Source organism: Apostichopus japonicus, chromosome 3 (assembly GCF_037975245.1).
Source record: "Apostichopus japonicus isolate 1M-3 chromosome 3, ASM3797524v1, whole genome shotgun sequence".
Lineage (NCBI taxonomy): Eukaryota > Metazoa > Echinodermata > Holothuroidea > Aspidochirotida > Stichopodidae > Apostichopus > Apostichopus japonicus.
The window spans coordinates 21,432,926-21,454,893 of NC_092563.1; the positions used below are offsets into that span (position 1 = coordinate 21,432,926).

At 36.0% G+C, this 21,968-nt stretch overlaps 1 protein-coding gene across 1 annotated transcript in view; it reads left to right on the forward strand.

Annotated features, from left to right (window-relative positions):
* Positions 1-21,968, forward strand: part of LOC139965439 (uncharacterized) — a gene marked incomplete in the record, with an annotated part of 200,375 nt that overhangs the window by 158,651 nt on the left and 19,756 nt on the right. The window contains 11 exon segments of the mRNA XM_071967778.1: positions 139-387; positions 1,602-1,850; positions 3,061-3,309; positions 4,520-4,768; positions 5,979-6,227; positions 7,438-7,686; positions 8,897-9,145; positions 10,357-10,605; positions 11,821-12,069; positions 13,285-13,533; positions 15,703-15,954. Of these exon segments, the coding sequence (XP_071823879.1) occupies positions 139-387; positions 1,602-1,850; positions 3,061-3,309; positions 4,520-4,768; positions 5,979-6,227; positions 7,438-7,686; positions 8,897-9,145; positions 10,357-10,605; positions 11,821-12,069; positions 13,285-13,533; positions 15,703-15,954 (2,742 nt within the window).

Below are 21,968 nucleotides of genomic sequence, written 5' to 3' on the forward strand. Positions count from 1 at the left end.
GGTTCCACCTAATATATTATCATGTTACTGTTAGGTTTGGCAAGGAATCAATCCTGTTGGTTTTCTGGTTGGTGATGTCTGTAACCAATGTTCTTATGAGAATCCTCATTAACACTCTGACCTTAACTATCATTTCAGTGGACAATATTCCTCCAGTCATTAACTGTCCAGGAGATCAAACTGCTAACACTGACATAAGCAATTCAGGAGTAGTAGTGTTCTTTACTGAACCAACTGCTTCGGACAACTCTGGAACAGCAATTCTCGTCCTCCAAACTGCCGATCCGGGAGATTTCTTTACCGTAGGAACAACACCTGTAACGTACACATATCGGGATCCCAGTAATAACCAGCAGTCTTGTACCTTTAATATTGTGGTTGTTAGAGGTAGGTGGAGCCACTGATGTCAATATCTGAAAAGGCTGTTACTACTGTAACCGTCCAAGGGAAAATTTGTTAAACCCATTTGTCAGTGTATAGTTTCACCATGATGACTTCAATCATCCTGCTGTGTTTAATATGTTCATGTTGATGATCATTTACAGCTAGACAGCAGAGATAAATTTCTTGAAGCATACTAATACCATTCAGTTTTGAAGTTGTTTTCTTGTCATTAACTGTAAATTTCCAGAAAAGACTCAAAATTAAGAGAACCCATTTTCTATATCATGTTGAGCAAAAAGTACAACCATAAATATGATCTGTCATTTTGGCCACTACTTTTGCTCCTGTGAAAGAGAAAATGACCCCATTTCTCGAAAGTTAATGCCAGTTAGTACCACTTTGGCAAACCTTTTTGTAAGATTTCTAGGTGAGAAATTCCTTGGTTGACATTAATCCTTTCAGTTTTTTTTTTTTTTACTGGAGCCCATTCTTCTGAATTGTAAAGAACATTACCAATTTAATGTAATCATATTCATTTTTCTAAGAATATTTGGTGTTCTTATTTATTGTATCAGTCTATGAAATTATGGAGTGATGTAAAGGTATTTGTATTTGCTTGCTTTGGTCTTATTGATGCCTTTCTCGACGGAATAGTACAGTAATTATAAAATATCGTTGAAATGGTGGCGTCATATTTTTGCTTGTGAGGTCTTTGCTTCGCATAAGTTGTATAACTCAGAAACTTTATGGAGTGTGAACTATGTACTTGGTGTGTAGATACACCATTATATTGAGTACATAACCTAAATGTTTTCTGCAGATGTGGAAGGTCATTTGAAGTCAGTCTGATAACTTCATTAATATGATAACTCCAAAAGTAAAAGCCTGGATCAACTACATAAGTAATTTGTGTATTAACCACATTGATTACAAGATCCCTGATGTTTTCTGCGGAGGTCAAAGGTCTTTCCTGGTCAACAGACGTTAAAGTCTGAAAATCCTGGAAACATGATAACTCCAAGAAAAGTATGGATTGGATGAACTAACACTTGGTAAAACTCTTTATATGTGGTACATTTGGTTCCACCTAATATATTCTCATGTTACTGTTAGGTTTGGCAAGGAATCAATCCTGTTGGTTTTCTGGTTGGTGATGTCTGTAACCAATGTTCTTATGAGAATCCTCATTAACACTCTGACCTTTACTATCATTTCAGTGGACAATATTCCTCCAATCATTAACTGTCCAGGAGATCAAACTGCTAACACTGACATAAGCAATTCAGGAGTAGTAGTGTTCTTTACTGAACCAACTGCTTCGGACAACTCTGGAACAGCAATTCTCGTCCTCCAAACTGCCGATCCGGGAGATTTCTTTACCGTAGGAACAACACCTGTAACGTACACATATCGGGATCCCAGTAATAACCAGCAGTCTTGTACCTTTAATATTGTGGTTGTTAGAGGTAGGTGGAGCCACTGATGTCAATATCTGAAAAGCCTGTTACTACTGTAACCGTCCAAGGGAAAATTTGTTAAACCCCTTTGTCAGTGTATAGTTTCACCATGATGACTTCAATCATCCTGCTGTGTTTAATATGTTCATGTTGATGATCATTTACAGCTAGACAGCAGAGATAAATTTCTTGAAGCATACTAATACCATTCAGTTTTGAAGTTGTTTTCTTGTCATTAACTGTAAATTTCCAGAAAAGACTCAAAATTAAGAGAACCCATTTTCTATATCATGTTGAGCAAAAAGTACAACCATAAATATGATCTGTCATTTTGGCCACTACGTTTGCTCCTGTGAAAGAGAAAATGACCCCATTTCTCGAAAGTTAATGCCAGTTAGTACCACTTTGGCAAACCTCTTTGTAAGATTTCTAGGTGAGAAATTCCTTGGTTGACATTAATCCTTTCAGTTTTTTTTTTACTGGAGCCCATTCTTCTGAATTGTAAAGAACATTACCAATTTAATTTAATCATGTCCATTTTTCTAAGAATATTTGGTGTTCTTATTTATTGTATCAGTCTATGAAATTATGGAGTGATGTAAAGGTATTTGTATTTGCTTGCTTTGGTCTTATTGATGCCTTTCTCGACGGAATAGTACAGTAATTATAAATTATCGTTGAAATGGTGGCGTCATATTTTTGCTTGTGAGGTCTTTGCTTCGCATAAGTTGTATAACTCAGAAACTTTATGGAGTGTGAACTATGTACTTGGTGTGTAGATACACCATTATATTGAGTACATAACCTAAATGTTTTCTGCAGATGTGGAAGGTCATTTGAAGTCAGTCTGATAACTTCATTAATATGATAACTCCAAAAGTAAAAGCCTGGATCAACTACATAAGTAATTTGTGTGTTAACCACATTGATTACAAGATCCCTGATGTTTTCTGCGGAGGTCAAAGGTCTTTCCTGGTCAACAGACGTTAAAGTCTGAAAATCCTGGAAACATGATAACTCCAAGAAAAGTATGGATTGGATGAACTAACACTTGGTAAAACTCTTTATATGTGGTACATTTGGTTCCACCTAATATATTCTCATGTTACTGTTAGGTTTGGCAAGGAATCAATCCTGTTGGTTTTCTGGTTGGTGATGTCTGTAACCAATGTTCTTATGAGAATCCTCATTAACACTCTGACCTTTACTATCATTTCAGTGGACAATATTCCTCCAGTCATTAACTGTCCAGGAGATCAAACTGCTAACACTGACATAAGCAATTCAGGAGTAGTAGTGTTCTTTACTGAACCAACTGCTTCGGACAACTCTGGAACAGCAATTCTCGTCCTCCAAACTGCCGATCCGGGAGATTTCTTTACCATAGGAACCACACCTGTAACGTACACATATCGGGATCCCAGTAATAACCAGCAGTCTTGTACCTTTAATATTGTGGTTGTTAGAGGTAGGTGGAGCCACTGATGTCAATATCTGAAAAGCCTGTTACTACTGCAACCGTCCAAGGGAAAATTTGTTAAACCCCTTTGTCAGTGTATAGTTTCACCATGATGACTTCAATCATCCTGCTGTGTTTAATATGTTCATGTTGATGATCATTTACAGCTAGACAGTAGAGATAAATTTCTTGAAGCATACTAATACCATTCAGTTTTGAAGTTGTTTTCTTGTCATTAATTGTAAATTTCCAGAAAAGGCTCAAAATTAAGAGAACCCATTTTCTATATCATGTTGAGCAAAAGGTACAACCATAAATATGATCTGTCATTTTGGCCACTACTTTTGCTCCTGTGAAAGAGAAAATGACCCCATTTCTCGAAAGTTAATGCCAGTTAGTACCACTTTGGCAAACCACTTTGTAAGATTTCTAGGTGAGAAATTCCTTGGTTGACATTAATCCTTTCAGTTTTTTTTTTACTGGAGCCCATTCTTCTGAATTGTAAAGAACATTACCAATTAAATTTAATCATATTCATTTTTCTAAGAATATTTGGTGTTCTTATTTATTGTATCAGTCTATGAAATTATGGAGTGATGTAAAGGTATTTGTATTTGCTTGCTTTGGTCTTATTGATGCCTTTCTCGACGGAATAGTACAGTAATTATAAAATATCGTTGAAATGGTGGCGTCATATTTTTGCTTGTGAGGTCTTTGCTTCGCATAAGTTGTATAACTCAGAAACTTTATGGAGTGTGAACTATGTACTTGATGTGTAGATACACCATTATATTGAGTACATAACCTAAATGTTTTCTGCAGATGTGGAAGGTCATTTGAAGTCAGTCTGATAACTTCATTAATATGATAACTCCAAAAGTAAAAGCCTGGATCAACTACATAAGTAATTTGTGTATTAACCACATTGATTACAAGATCCCTGATGTTTTCTGCGGAGGTCAAAGGTCTTTCCTGGTCAACAGACGTTAAAGTCTGAAAATCCTGGAAACATGATAACTCCAAGAAAAGTATGGATTGGATGAACTAACACTTGGTAAAACTCTTTATATGTGGTACATTTGGTTCCACCTAATATATTCTCATGTTACTGTTAGGTTTGGCAAGGAATCAATCCTGTTGGTTTTCTGGTTGGTGATGTCTGTAACCAATGTTCTTATGAGAATCCTCATTAACACTCTGACCTTTACTATCATTTCAGTGGACAATATTCCTCCAGTCATTAACTGTCCAGGAGATCAAACTGCTAACACTGACATAAGCAATTCAGGAGTAGTAGTGTTCTTTACTGAACCAACTGCTTCGGACAACTCTGGAACAGCAATTCTCGTCCTCCAAACTGCCGATCCGGGAGATTTCTTTACCATAGGAACCACACCTGTAACGTACACATATCGGGATCCCAGTAATAACCAGCAGTCTTGTACCTTTAATATTGTGGTTGTTAGAGGTAGGTGAAGCCACTGATGTCAATATCTGAAAAGCCTGTTACTACTGCAACCGTCCAAGGGAAAATTTGTTAAACCCCTTTGTCAGTGTATAGTTTCACCATGATGACTTCAATCATCCTGCTGTGTTTAATATGTTCATGTTGATGATCATTTACAGCTAGACAGTAGAGATAAATTTCTTGAAGCATACTAATACCATTCAGTTTTGAAGTTGTTTTCTTGTCATTAATTGTAAATTTCCAGAAAAGGCTCAAAATTAAGAGAACCCATTTTCTATATCATGTTGAGCAAAAGGTACAACCATAAATATGATCTGTCATTTTGGCCACTACTTTTGCTCCTGTGAAAGAGAAAATGACCCCATTTCTCGAAAGTTAATGCCAGTTAGTACCACTTTGGCAAACCACTTTGTAAGATTTCTAGGTGAGAAATTCCTTGGTTGACATTAATCCTTTCAGTTTTTTTTTTACTGGAGCCCATTCTTCTGAATTGTAAAGAACATTACCAATTAAATTTAATCATATTCATTTTTCTAAGAATATTTGGTGTTCTTATTTATTGTATCAGTCTATGAAATTATGGAGTGATGTAAAGGTATTTGTATTTGCTTGCTTTGGTCTTATTGATGCCTTTCTCGACGGAATAGTACAGTAATTATAAAATATCGTTGAAATGGTGGCGTCATATTTTTGCTTGTGAGGTCTTTGCTTCGCATAAGTTGTATAACTCAGAAACTTTATGGAGTGTGAACTATGTACTTGGTGTGTAGATACACCATTATATTGAGTACATAACCTAAATGTTTTCTGCAGATGTGGAAGGTCATTTGAAGTCAGTCTGATAACTTCATTAATATGATAACTCCAAAAGTAAAAGCCTGGATCAACTACATAAGTAATTTGTGTATTAACCACATTGATTACAAGATCCCTGATGTTTTCTGCGGAGGTCAAAGGTCTTTCCTGGTCAACAGACGTTAAAGTCTGAAAATCCTGGAAACATGATAACTCCAAGAAAAGTATGGATTGGATGAACTAACACTTGGTAAAACTCTTTATATGTGGTACATTTGGTTCCACCTAATATATTCTCATGTTACTGTTAGGTTTGGCAAGGAATCAATCCTGTTGGTTTTCTGGTTGGTGATGTCTGTAACCAATGTTCTTATGAGAATCCTCATTAACACTCTGACCTTTACTATCATTTCAGTGGACAATATTCCTCCAGTCATTAACTGTCCAGGAGATCAAACTGCTAACACTGACATAAGCAATTCAGGAGTAGTAGTGTTCTTTACTGAACCAACTGCTTCGGACAACTCTGGAACAGCAATTCTCGTCCTCCAAACTGCCGATCCGGGAGATTTCTTTACCGTAGGAACCACACCTGTAACGTACACATATCGGGATCCCAGTAATAACCAGCAGTCTTGTACCTTTAATATTGTGGTTGTTAGAGGTAGGTGAAGCCACTGATGTCAATATCTGAAAAGCCTGTTACTACTGCAACCGTCCAAGGGAAAATTTGTTAAACCCCTTTGTCAGTGTATAGTTTTACCATGATGACTTCAATCATCCTGCTGTGTTTAATATGTTCATGTTGATGATCATTTACAGCTAGACAGTAGAGATAAATTTCTTGAAGCATACTAATACCATTCAGTTTTGAAGTTGTTTTCTTGTCATTAATTGTAAATTTCCAGAAAAGGCTCAAAATTAAGAGAACCCATTTTCTATATCATGTTGAGCAAAAGGTACAACCATAAATATGATCTGTCATTTTGGCCACTACTTTTGCTCCTGTGAAAGAGAAAATGACCCCATTTCTCGAAAGTTAATGCCAGTTAGTACCACTTTGGCAAACCACTTTGTAAGATTTCTAGGTGAGAAATTCCTTGGTTGACATTAATCCTTTCAGTTTTTTTTTTACTGGAGCCCATTCTTCTGAATTGTAAAGAACATTACCAATTAAATTTAATCATATTCATTTTTCTAAGAATATTTGGTGTTCTTATTTATTGTATCAGTCTATGAAATTATGGAGTGATGTAAAGGTATTTGTATTTGCTTGCTTTGGTCTTATTGATGCCTTTCTCGACGGAATAGTACAGTAATTATAAAATATCGTTGAAATGGTGGCGTCATATTTTTGCTTGTGAGGTCTTTGCTTCGCATAAGTTGTATAACTCAGAAACTTTATGGAGTGTGAACTATGTACTTGATGTGTAGATACACCATTATATTGAGTACATAACCTAAATGTTTTCTGCAGATGTGGAAGGTCATTTGAAGTCAGTCTGATAACTTCATTAATATGATAACTCCAAAAGTAAAAGCCTGGATCAACTACATAAGTAATTTGTGTATTAACCACATTGATTACAAGATCCCTGATGTTTTCTGCGGAGGTCAAAGGTCTTTCCTGGTCAACAGACGTTAAAGTCTGAAAATCCTGGAAACATGATAACTCCAAGAAAAGTATGGATTGGATGAACTAACACTTGGTAAAACTCTTTATATGTGGTACATTTGGTTCCACCTAATATATTCTCATGTTACTGTTAGGTTTGGCAAGGAATCAATCCTGTTGGTTTTCTGGTTGGTGATGTCTGTAACCAATGTTCTTATGAGAATCCTCATTAACACTCTGACCTTTACTATCATTTCAGTGGACAATATTCCTCCAGTCATTAACTGTCCAGGAGATCAAACTGCTAACACTGACATAAGCAATTCAGGAGTAGTAGTGTTCTTTACTGAACCAACTGCTTCGGACAACTCTGGAACAGCAATTCTCGTCCTCCAAACTGCCGATCCGGGAGATTTCTTTACCATAGGAACCACACCTGTAACGTACACATATCGGGATCCCAGTAATAACCAGCAGTCTTGTACCTTTAATATTGTGGTTGTTAGAGGTAGGTGAAGCCACTGATGTCAATATCTGAAAAGCCTGTTACTACTGCAACCGTCCAAGGGAAAATTTGTTAAACCCCTTTGTCAGTGTATAGTTTCACCATGATGACTTCAATCATCCTGCTGTGTTTAATATGTTCATGTTGATGATCATTTACAGCTAGACAGTAGAGATAAATTTCTTGAAGCATACTAATACCATTCAGTTTTGAAGTTGTTTTCTTGTCATTAATTGTAAATTTCCAGAAAAGGCTCAAAATTAAGAGAACCCATTTTCTATATCATGTTGAGCAAAAGGTACAACCATAAATATGATCTGTCATTTTGGCCACTACTTTTGCTCCTGTGAAAGAGAAAATGACCCCATTTCTCGAAAGTTGATGCCAGTTAGTACCACTTTGGCAAACCTCTTTGTAAGATTTCTAGGTGAGAAATTCCTTGGTTGACATTAATCCTTTCAGTTTTTTTTTTACTGGAGCCCATTCTTCTGAATTGTAAAGAACATTACCAATTAAATTTAATCATATTCATTTTTCTAAGAATATTTTGTGTTCTTATTTATTGTATCAGTCTATGAAATTATGGAGTGATGTAAAGGTATTTGTATTTGCTTGCTTTGGTCTTATTGATGCCTTTCTCGACGGAATAGTACAGTAATTATTAAATATCGTTGAAATGGTGGCGTCATATTTTTGCTTGTGCGGTCTTTGCTTCGCATAAGTTGTATAACTCAGAAACTTTATGGAGTGTGAACTATGTACTTGGTGTGTAGATACACCATTATATTGAGTACATAACCTAAATGTTTTCTGCAGATGTGGAAGGTCATTTGAAGTCAGTCTGATAACTTCATTAATATGATAACTCCAAAAGTAAAAGCCTGGATCAACTACATAAGTAATTTGTGTATTAACCACATTGATTACAAGATCCCTGATGTTTTCTGCGGAGGTCAAAGGTCTTTCCTGGTCAACAGACGTTAAAGTCTGAAAATCCTGGAAACATGATAACTCCAAGAAAAGTATGGATTGGATGAACTAACACTTGGTAAAACTCTTTATATGTGGTACATTTGGTTCCACCTAATATATTCTCATGTTACTGTTAGGTTTGGCAAGGAATCAATCCTGTTGGTTTTCTGGTTGGTGATGTCTGTAACCAATGTTCTTATGAGAATCCTCATTAACACTCTGACCTTTACTATCATTTCAGTGGACAATATTCCTCCAGTCATTAACTGTCCAGGAGATCAAACTGCTAACACTGACATAAGCAATTCAGGAGTAGTAGTGTTCTTTACTGAACCAACTGCTTCGGACAACTCTGGAACAGCAATTCTCGTCCTCCAAACTGCCGATCCGGGAGATTTCTTTACCGTAGGAACCACACCTGTAACGTACACATATCGGGATACCAGTAATAACCAGCAGTCTTGTACCTTTAATATTGTGGTTGTTAGAGGTAGGTGGAGCCACTGATGTCAATATCTGAAAAGCCTGTTACTACTGCAACCGTCCAAGGGAAAATTTGTTAAACCCCTTTGTCAGTGTATAGTTTCACCATGATGACTTCAATCATCCTGCTGTGTTTAATATGTTCATGTTGATGATCATTTACAGCTAGACAGTAGAGATAAATTTCTTGAAGCATACTAATACCATTCAGTTTTGAAGTTGTTTTCTTGTCATTAATTGTAAATTTCCAGAAAAGGCTCAAAATTAAGAGAACCCATTTTCTATATCATGTTGAGCAAAAAGTACAACCATAAATATGATCTGTCATTTTGGCCACTACTTTTGCTCCTGTGAAAGAGAAAATGACCCCATTTCTCGAAAGTTAATGCCAGTTAGTACTACTTTGGCAAACCTCTTTGTAAGATTTCTAGGTGAGAAATTCCTTGGTTGACATTAATCCTTTCAGTTTTTTTTTTTACTGGAGCCCATTCTTCTGAATTGTAAAGAACATTACCAAATTAAAGTAATCATATTCATTTTTCTAAGAATATTTGGTGTTCTTATTTATTGTATCAGTCTATGAAATTATGGAGTGATGTAAAGGTATTTGTATTTGCTTGCTTTGGTCTTATTGATGCCTTGCTGGACGAAACAGTACAGTAATTATAAATTATCGATGCAATGGTGACGTCATATTTGTGCTTGTGAGGTCTTTGCTTCGTATTAGTTGTATAACTCAGAAACTTTATGAAGTGTGAACTATGTACTTGGTGTGCAGATACACCATTATATTGAGTACATTACCTAAATGTTTTCTGCAGATGTGGAAGGTCATTTGAAGTCAGTCTGATAACTTCATTAATATGATAACTCCAAAAGTAAAAGCCTGGATCAACTACATAAGTAATTTGTGTGTTAACCATATTGATTACAAAATCCCTGATGTTTTCTGCGGAGGTCAAAGGTCTTTACTGGTCAACAGACGTTAAAGTCTGAAAATCCTGGAAACATGATAACTCCAAGAAAAGTATGGATTGGATGAACTAACACTTGGTAAAACTCTTTATATGTGGTACATTTGGTTCCACCTAATATATTCTCATGTTACTGTTAGGTTTGGCAAGGAATCAATCCTGTTGGTTTTCTGGTTGGTGATGTCTGTAACCAATGTTCTTATGAGAATCCTCATTAACACTCTGACCTTTACTATCATTTCAGTGGAAAATATTCCTCCAGTCATTAACTGTCCAGGAGATCAAACTGCTAACACTGACATAAGCAATTCAGGAGTAGTAGTGTTCTTTACTGAACCAACTGCTTCGGACAACTCTGGAACAGCAATTCTCGTCCTCCAAACTGCCGATCCGGGAGATTTCTTTACCGTAGGAACCACAACTGTAACGTACATATATCGGGATCCCAGTAATAACCAGCAGTCTTGTACCTTTAATATTGTGGTTGTTAGAGGTAGGTGGAGCCACTGATGTCAATATCTGAAAAGCCTATTACTACTGCAACCGTCCAAGGGAAAATTTGTTAAACCCCTTTGTCAGTGTATAGTTTCACCATGATGACTTCAATCATCCTGCTGTGTTTAATATGTTTATGTTGATGATCATTTGCAGCTAGACAGCAGAGATAAATTTCTTGAAGCATACTAATACCATTCAGTTTTGAAGTTGTTTTCTTGTCATTAATTGTAAATTTCCAGAAAAGACTCAAAATTAAGAGAACCCATTTTCTATATCATGTTGAGCAAAAGGTACAACCATAAATATGATCTGTCATTTTGGCCACTACTTTTGCTCCTGTGAAAGAGAAAATGACCCCATTTCTCGAAAGTTAATGCCAGTTAGTACCACTTTGGCAAACCTCTTTGTAAGATTTCTAGGTGAGAAATTCCTTGGTTGACATTAATCCTTTCAGTTTTTTTTTCTTTTTACTGGAGCCCATTCTTCTGAATTGTAAAGAACATTACCAATTTAATGTAATCATATTCATTTTTCTAAGAATATTTTGTGTTCTTATTTATTGTATCAGTCTATGAAATTATGGAGTGATGTAAAGGTATTTGTATTTGCTTGCTTTGGTCTTATTGATGCCTTTCTCGACGGAATAGTACAGTAATTATAAATTATCGTTGAAATGGTGACGTCATATTTTTGCTTGTGAGGTCTTTGCTTCGCATAAGTTGTATAACTCAGAAACTTTATGGAGTGTGAACTATGTACTTGGTGTGCAGATACACCATTATATTGAGTACATAACCTAAATGTTTTCTGCAGATGTGGAAGGTCATTTGAAGTCAGTCTGATAACTTCATTAATATGATAACTCCAAAAGTAAAAGCCTGGATCAACTACATAAGTAATTTGTGTGTTAACCACATTGATTACAAGATCCCTGATGTTTTCTGCGGAGGTCAAAGGTCTTTACTGGTTAACAGACGTTAAAGTCTGAAAATCCTGGAAACATGATAACTCCAAGAAAAGTATGGATTGGATGAACTAACACTTGGTAAAACTCTTTATATGTGGTACATTTGGTTCCACCTAATATATTCTCATGTTACTGTTAGGTTTGGCAAGGAATCAATCCTGTTGGTTTTCTGGTTGGTGATGTCTGTAACAAATGTTCTTATGAGAATCCTCATTAACACTCTGACCTTTACTATCATTTCAGTGGAAAATATTCCTCCAGTCATTAACTGTCCAGGAGATCAAACTGCTAACACTGACATAAGCAATTCAGGAGTAGTAGTGTTCTTTACTGAACCAACTGCTTCGGACAACTCTGGAACAGCAATTCTCGTCCTCCAAACTGCCGATCCGGGAGATTTCTTTACCGTAGGAACCACAACTGTAACGTACATATATCGGGATCCCAGTAATAACCAGCAGTCTTGTACCTTTAATATTGTGGTTGTTAGAGGTAGGTGGAGCCACTGATGTCAATATCTGAAAAGCCTATTACTACTGCAACCGTCCAAGGGAAAATTTGTTAAACCCCTTTGTCAGTGTATAGTTTAACCATGATGACTTCAATCATCCTGCTGTGTTTAATATGTTTATGTTGATGATCATTTGCAGCTAGACAGCAGAGATAAATTTCTTGAAGCATACTAATACCATTCAGTTTTGAAGTTGTTTTCTTGTCATTAATTGTAAATTTCCAGAAAAGACTCAAAATTAAGAGAACCCATTTTCTATATCATGTTGAGCAAAAGGTACAACCATAAACATGATCTGTCATTTTGGCCACTACTTTTGCTCCTGTGAAAGAGAAAATGACCCCATTTCTCGAAAGTTAATGCCAGTTAGTACCACTTTGGCAAACCTCTTTGTAAGATTTCTAGGTGAGAAATTCCTTGGTTGACATTAATCCTTTCAGTTTTTTTTTCTTTTTACTGGAGCCCATTCTTCTGAATTGTAAAGAACATTACCAATTTAATTTAATCATATTCATTTTTCTAAGAATATTTTTTGTTCTTATTTATTGTATCAGTCTATGAAATTATGGAGTGATGTAAAGGTATTTGTATTTGCTTGCTTTGGTCTTATTGATGCCTTTCTCGACGGAATAGTACAGTAATTATAAATTATCGTTGAAATGGTGACGTCATATTTTTGCTTGTGAGGTCTTTGCTTCGCATAAGTTGTATAACTCAGAAACTTTATGGAGTGTGAACTATGTACTTGGTGTGTAGATACACCATTATATTGAGTACATAACCTAAATGTTTTCTGCAGATGTGGAAGGTCATTTGAAGTCAGTCTGATAACTTCATTAATATGATAACTCCAAAAGTAAAAGCCTGGATCAACTACATAAGTAATTTGTGTGTTAACCACATTGATTACAAGATCCCTGATGTTTTCTGCGGAGGTCAAAGGTCTTTCCTGGTCAACAGACGTTAAAGTCTGAAAATCCTGGAAACATGATAACTCCAAGAAAAGTATGGACTGGATGAACTAACACTTGGTAAAACTCTTTATATGTGGTACATTTGGTTCCACCTAATATATTATCGTGTTACTGTTAGGTTTGGCAAGGAATCAATCCTGTTGGTTTTCTGGTTGGTGATGTCTGTAACCAATGTTCTTATGAGAATCCTCATTAACACTCTGACCTTTACTATCATTTCAGTGGACAATATTCCTCCAGTCATTAACTGTCCAGGAGATCAAACTGCTAACACTGACATAAGCAATTCAGGAGTAGTAGTGTTCTTTACTGAACCAACTGCTTCGGACAACTCTGGAACAACATTTCTCGTCAGCCAAACTGCCGAACCGGGAGATTTCTTTACCGTAGGAACCACACCTGTAACGTACACATATCGGGATACCAGTAATAACCAGCAGTCTTGTACCTTTAATATTGTGGTTGTTAGAGGTAGGTGGAGCCACTGATGTCAATATCTGAAAGTGCTGTTACTACTGTAAACTTCTGTTTCAGTGTATAGTTTCACCATGATGACTTCAATAAACTTGCTTTGTTTAATATGTTTATGTTGATGATCATTTGCAGCTAGGCAGCAGAGATACATTTCTTGCAGCATACTTATACCAATCAGGATTGAAGTTGTTTTCTTGTCATTAAATGTAAATTACAGAAAAAGGCTCAAAGTTAAGAGAACCCATTTTCTATATCATGTTGAGCAAAAAGTACAACAATAAATATCATCTCTCATATTTAGCCACTACTTTTGCTCCTGTGAAAGAGAAAATGACCCCATTATTCTTAAGTTTAATGCCAGTTCATACCACGTTGGCAAACCTCTTTGTGAGATTTCTAGATCAGAAATTCCTTCTCATGGTTGACATTAATCCTTCGCTACATATTTTATCCTTGAACCCATTCTTCTGAATTGTAAATAACATTACCATTTTTGATATGTGGATCCACTTTATAAGGTACACGAATCCTATTACTTTTAGTTGAGAGTGAAATTTAACTGATTAATCTCTATGTACTAGAAATATCAGATGGCAGAATTTGAGAGAAAAAAATATTTTAGATCTGTTGAGCCTTTCCAATCAAATGAAAAGCTTCAACGTTTATATCTGCACTTGATAAAGTACCACCAGTAATAGCTTGTGTGGGTCTAGATGTAACAGAGACCATACCCTTTTAAGCATGAGATAGTATTGATGTTTGAGGACTGCACCGGCTTCTTCAAGTGTTATATAGTATTGATGGTTGAGGACTGCACCAGCACCTTAATCATTAGATAGTATTGATGGTTGATGACTGCACCAGCCACTTAAAGCATGAAGTGGAGATAGCTTTTCATTAGGCTCAACAGCAGTGGTATATAATTTCGTTGATGCCTCTGGGAATCGAGCTACCTGTTCCTTTGAGGTCACGGTCATTAATTCAGGTATATGTCATTACAAAGCTTTAAGGCAGACGTAAACGTGCATTGCTACTAGGCATGTTGGCAACCTTGGCAACAATGCTCCTTTACCCCCCCCCCCCCCTCCATTCCTCCACTCCCATGATTATGCTCCAGCCTCTTGACAAATGCTGCAACAAAGACTTCAATAACTACTATTTGTAAAATGCTTCTCGTAGTAAACTCAGGTCAATGAATAATGGCCTTCACCTTGTCCTTTATCATTCCCAATTTAGGGTTATGACAACTTATTCATCAATAAAATGTCAGTTATACAGAAATTTAGTGTTTTCAATAAAAGTTAACCTAAAGCTTCAGTAAATTTTGCTTGTATTCCTTGTTTTCAGTTTTCTTTAGGAATATGCAATTCCATGACTCAAAAGTACTTTCGAATGCATGAAATATCAATTCTGAATATTATGTTAACATATTTGGTATTGGACACCATCAGCCAAGAATGAAGATGCAATGAATAGAAATGAGTTGTAGTTCATTTTTTATACTTTCCTATCATTACCTCGTTAACTTTTTCATTCCTTAGTAAATGTAACATTCCAGCAAAATCCAATATCCAAACGATCGAATATGTCAGTACTTTTACTGTATTGTTAACAACTATAGCCAAAAACAACAGTTTATTTTATACTTAAATTGTTTTAGAAAATAAGAATTTTTCGGTAAGAGTTTAAGATAAGAGACACTACACTCGTTTATTTGAAAAACTTCAGAATTAAGGGTGTCTGCAATGTCATTGAATATTTGTTTTGAAAGCCTGAATCTTACATTGATAGTGCTGGCATTCTCATTAAGTCTGGAGTCTCATGATGGTAATGAATGCCTTTATTATCCTCTATTAATGTTACAGACAATTATTGGTAATAAAAACATTAACCATCCATTTATATGCCGTAAACAATTAGGTACAGTAACAAGCTGGCTAGACCTGACAAAGTGTTATCTTTGGAGCCTAAAAAATCTTTCAGTCGCTTCCATGCAAGAGGTAGGACCATCGCTAGATGTTAATATACTAATGAGCAAAAGATTTGCATGACAGCAGAAGTTAAAGTTAGTTTCTTTTCCAAAGTGAAAGTATTCCGAGGCATTTGAAAGTTTCTTCAAAGTTTAGAAATGAGTTGAAAGTCAACTTTAGTTTCATTTCCATTCAGATAACTGTATCAGGGTATGCAGTCAGCAGTTTGTGCCAGTCTGCGGATCAGACCAAATCACTTACAGTAATCTTTGCACCTTCGAAGAAGCCCAGTGTCGGAATCCAATCCTCACCTTTGTGTCAGGAGTATGTGAACAAGATCCCTGTTCACCGAATCCTTGTCAGGCTGGCGGTGCCTGTGTCCGTAATAATTTTGGTAATGTCCTCTGTTTGTGCACTCAAGGTAGAACTGGTAGCCGCTGTGAAAATGGTGAGCAAAGCATTTATGATTTTTATTTCTTTGAATCCAAAGATTTGTTGCAATCACAGTTTTAACATATTTTAATCAAACCCAGTTACATATTAAGTGGTGAAGTGTTGTTGAGATAATGAAGACCCATGGCCATTCTTTTCTAAATGTAATGGATTGATTAGGTCCCTGATTCCCTATACAGTATTATTATTATCTAGGGTCAGTTGCAAGTAGCTTTGTCAGCCTTCTATAGATCTGATTAATGTCCATGGATATCATAACAATGCAAAGATTGTATGACACAACAAACTATAAGGATACTGACATTTGGACCACTTGCTTGTGTCATTGCCTAACTTTTCTCACGAGTTTAATCTTAGTATTGAAGCTTTGCACTTATGCCAAGAAAGGCATACCAAAGTGGCATTCCCATTCTTAAGCTTAATCACTGAATACCGTAGTGGAACAGGTACTTTGCTCCAACATTGAAATCGGAAGCTGAAAATTTTTTTCTTAAGTGTCTGCCAATTCTGTATCTGCTTTTGTTTTGTATTTATTTCTTTACTGTGATTTGCTTTCTTTTGGATTGAACAGTGATATCCTTATGTTCACCTAATCCATGCTTGAATGGTGCAACGTGTATTGATTTAGTCCAGAATTTCTTTTGTCAATGTCCTGCTGACTCAACTGGCGATATATGTGAAAATGTTAAGTTATGGCCTTATTCCATTCATATCTTATTGATTGAAAATATTTACTGTTTTTGTCTGTGCAATGTTTTCTTGTTTTGTTAAGACAATAGGAGATACAAAAGAATTGTAACAAATTTGACAAAATATCAATACTGTGGAATATGAGAGGAAGGTAATATTTAGTAATAACTCCAATCTTTTACTCTTCCTTAGACGATGTAGATACATATTTTACCACACAATCTTTTACCGCCTGGTTTCTGTCGTTCTTGCTGGTACTCGATTGAGAATGTGTAACTGATATATTTATGAGATGGGAGTTTGTGTTACAAGAGAATGACACCTTTATTATTACTAAATGGGCTCCCCAACCACATAGAAATTTAACAGAGTGCACCGTTGCACCATTGATGATACATATAGGTAAACGACTATAGTCGTTGCTGTGTGTTTTAGTACACGGGAATTACCAGCGGTAGCGTGGTGTTACCTAGAAGTACATATAGGTTTTTTAGTTATTATTGAAGAAGAAATCATTAAAAACTTACATCTGAAGTTGTCAAGTCAAGCTTATTTGTATTTAGTCACCTTTAAATTGTTTTTAATTAAACATTTGTTTCTTTGTTTGGTGGCATGTTGAGTCAATCACCTAGAGCGTCTGCATACAAGTAATCCCATCACCTTGTTCTCATGCTTCTGAACCCTTCTCATTTGTGAAGAGTAGAAATCACAAATATTAAGATCTATATGGTAGCACCGTCTCTTCAAATGCTAGCGATCCCCGGTTTGTTTTCCTCTGATTGGAACTATATTAGCAGATGAGTAATAAATTCTTCACATCAGTACATGGTGATATTATTCTATGTATAAAACATGTCACTGCTTTTAGTCCATTCATCAAATATAACCATGATAAAAGCCTAACCCTGCAGTTAACATATCAGCTCTACAGGTGTAATCGGCTAAAGGCTTTCATTATTTCAACTGTAAACACTTTGATTAAAATTAGAAAGTGTAATTGTAGAAAGCCTGTATTAAAGCAACCAACCTCACGGTGAAAAAAAATATATTATTTTAGGTTAGACTAATTCGACTATATATTCCCTATCAGCTGATACATGGCTTGCGACTTCCAGTATGAGCCCACCCCCCCCCCCCTGTCTCTTCTTGTTAAATCATTTCAGAAATTAAAAAAATATATAAAGAAACACTCCACGCCCATCAATATTTTTTTAGCTACTAATATGCCAAGAAAGTGCTCAGTTTTTGGATTTTGCTCACCTTTTGGTGACTACTTGATTTGAGTGAAAATGAGTACAATTTGATATTAGGTTTGGTTTTCTGATTGTTGGCAGTTTCAAAATGTGCACATGGCTGTGCCAAGAACCAAAATGGCGGCTAGATGCCCATATATGGCTATGATGAGTTTGTAATTTTTTTTAATAGCCAGGGTGGGATATTAGGGTAATATAAAACAATCCTTATGAAGGGTCTTCACAAGAACAATAAGCCCACCAAATTTGAAATTTGTCCGATACTGACTGGGGAACAATTAACAGAAAACTAAAATAGAGTGCGCCGTTTATTTGTTGCTTAGACTTTTTAAGGTAAATGTACAGAGCTATTTAAGAAACATTACATAGGTTGTATGAAATAATTTATAGCTGAAAGATACATACTCACGTGACATACGGTATCATAGAATATTCATTGCTGTTATGATGACTTCAGCAAGAACTGTTGTTGCCATGGTTACCAAAAATGTTGTTGTTTTTGAGAATTGACCAGAAGCAATGCTGTGATGTCTCTATTTCTACTTGAGCTATGACCTTGAAACTTTGTAGGTCCGTGTAAGTCTTGATTGAGACCAGATTCATTACAACTTTTCTTTGGTTTATTTGGCATAATTAGATTTCGGGTTGTCAGAAATTGATGATACACTGGCGTCAGCTGTTTCTGTATAAATTATAGAGCATATTGTAACGTTAGCTCGGTCTAAGATTGGGGGGGGGGCGCCTAAATATTCCCTACTGAGGACTGGTGGTGGTATGGAAACAAATGCGGCTTCGATGGTTGTATGTTAGTAACGATAAGCCTTGAATCTCGCTATTATATGCCAAAATATAACACATAGAAAAACGAGTAAAGAACGATCGCTGAGCTTTCACAATCTATTACTATAATCAGCCATGGTACAGACAATTCATCGACACAAAGCCCTCAATAATAGACAGTAAAACATGTACTTAAAATGAAAATGGTCACAAACGAGGTCACAATACCGAAGTGGAGTCCTTTAAAGATATTTACAATAGCGTATAAAAGACGAATACGAAACAGATACAAAAACGACCACAATGGTCGGAGCCAGGGCTACTACCCAACTGAACAATTCAGAACGGAAGCTAAGACTGACTAAAAAGTCTCAAGATCTGAACCACATGAGCTGATGGACAGATGCACATGACCTGTAATACTTACAGCACTGTCTACATGGAAACCACATGTGGCTGAAAACAGTGAAATGTAGCCTAGATAAATAGAGGGCGACAGATATGATGACCAACAGCATCACAATATGTTCTCCACTGGCAGCTGAAACACAACAACTGCATGTACTTTAAGGCAAATAAAGTGGGAAGTTGGTTTTCCATTTGGAATTAATAGTTTTTCATCGATGTGCATTTCTGTACATACACCAATGTATATCGCCGATTATTTTTCACACTTGTTTCACTTAAGTACCTATGTTTCACATTTAAAAGCAATAAATGCAATGATATGCAGTACTTGCAAATAGCTGATTCTTTCTTAAGCAAATTGATGACTCTGGAAATAAATTATCATGGCTAGTTAATGAGATTTGCTGATGGCCTTCATAGTTATAGATGATACACTCCTCTGGTAACAAATTCTGTGACCTTGATGAGGATGAGGCCAACTTTGATGATCGAAGGAGTTATTTATCCAGAGGTTCATCAATTTCTGTATGGTGATCTCCTTTAATAGAGGTATCTTGATCTGAAATCAAACTTAAAAAGTGTAAAACAATTAAAATCCTTCAGGATACCTCCTCTACCTGAAAGTGACCTACAGTTGCTTTGTTGGGTTGGTATGTTTTTTTGTGTATATGAACTTTCTCTAAAATAGATGTATATTGAAGTCAATAAAACTTTCCAGGAGATCCTTTTATTAGTAATTACCTTCACATTATTCATCCAAGGTGACAATGTAGAGTTGGAACAATTCTTATTCAGAGATATCTGTGAGTGACTGCTCACATTTTATGTGGGCCCAACAGACACTGAGTATTTGTTGCATTCAAAATAAGTTTTGTCTAAGAAATGACAGCATAGCACAGTGAAGGCTCACTCAATTTAGAAAACATACAACTGATCTTTAATAATATCAAGTTATGCCATCCTGCGAACAGATTAAAGCTAAACTGATGATTTAACATCCTTTTTTGTTGATAGTCACAACAAACTAGCCTCATTTAATCTCTGACATGCAAAGAAACAGTATATATACGCTATCTTACATTTTGTTATGAGATAGAGGACAAAAGTGATAACAAAATGCTCATGGTCGTTATATAACTTCAGGTTCATTTCATTTATTGTTTTCAAAATTCATATCAAACTGCACTGCATGATTTCTAAGAATTCTTCAATTCCTAATTTCATGTGTAGTCAGGTAAACTCAGGTAAAAATTCATGCCTCAGAGGCAACTTCCTTCAAGACAGTATGTATACCAGGATTAAGCATAAAACAAATTGGGAATAAAACAATCAAAGGCCCTTTTTGCTCACCCTAAATCTTGTAGAAGTATGCAGTACTTATTTACCATGTATTCACATACCAATGTTAATTCAAGCAGTTCAATTACATAATACATTGTATTCAAGGGAAATGAGCTTTTAATGGTCCAACAATTGAATTGATCCAAGAAGTGTTACATCACATCATTAAAACAATCTTTATGTGAATATTGAAATGTTTCTGTATGTCATTACTGTTTAAATGAAGTCTGTATTGGCCCCAATTTATAGCATGCTATAATTACTGCTCAAGTTTTCAAAACATCCTTCCCAGGAGGCCTTTACTTTCCAATTTGTTCTCACACATATTACATGAGCACACAAGATGACAGAATGTCCTGGTGAAGTAAATTTACTCCAGCATGATAGTCAAACAGTTTAAGAATTTTGAGCAAAAGATATTTGAAAATCTGGCATATTTGGGATCAATACAGCATGCCTTTAACTCGAAAAAAAAAATGCATTTTGACAAGCTACTTACCTACAACTGCTTAATGTTGAGGTAATTTTGTCTCTCAATTCTTTGCTCTGATAACATCTGTTTTGTTGGTGAAAGCCACATAGCAATCACTGTGGTAGAACAGTCCTTCAAAGCTCTCAGGCCAGTGTATAAATTTAAGAAATTTCAAGTGGTTGTCCCCAGGACAACCAGCTCACCAATTTTTGGTTGTCCTGCTGAAATTTTGGTCGTCCTGCAGTGGAAACATGTAAAGTAGGTTATATGTTTTTTGGATGGCCAAAGGAACTCCAATAAGGAGAAGATACATTTCATTCAACTTCATCACTTTATTTACAATATCTTCTAACTTAGAGCCCCATATTGAAGACAGGGAACTTGGCAAAGTAGTCTAACACAGTGGACGGAAAAGAGAGATATATGGAGGGGACACTAAAGAGATTATCTCAGTTTGTTATGAACTGTTCCCTTGAAAATAAATAACCAGTGTTGGAAAACCTTGTTCAATTTCCCGCGAACACACTGCCGATTTCCCGCCGTAGTTCGCGCAGCGAGCACAACGAGCACGCGTAGCGTGTGAGCATAAAGGCGTGGGGTCCAGGGGCCCGCCTTGGTTCCCAGTGGGGTCAAGGGGTGGAACCCCTTGTTGTTGGGGTCCAGGGGCGAAGGCCCCCGGAAAATTTTGGTATTTTTGTGTGTCTGGCGATCAAAAAAGTCGCATCTGAGGATGCAAAATACTGACAACTTTTTTAATTTAAATTGTTACGAAACTGAAACTGATAAAATGACTAGTTAGAGTACGGTAGCTATACTATGTTATAAAATGAAAAAAGATTTAATCTGTCTTGCAATCTTTAAAAAGTTTAACTTACAAAACTTCCGATTCAAGTTATGAAACAAACAACGTTCGGCAAAGTCACGTTTCTAGACTGCCTAACAATGAATAGCTTGCACTATACGTTCATCAATTTACAACAACAGTGTTTAACCCTACTTAAATAGTGTGGTAGGCTAGTGAATTTCCCAGGTACCTTGCCAAACAACTGTGAGCTCATCCCCTGT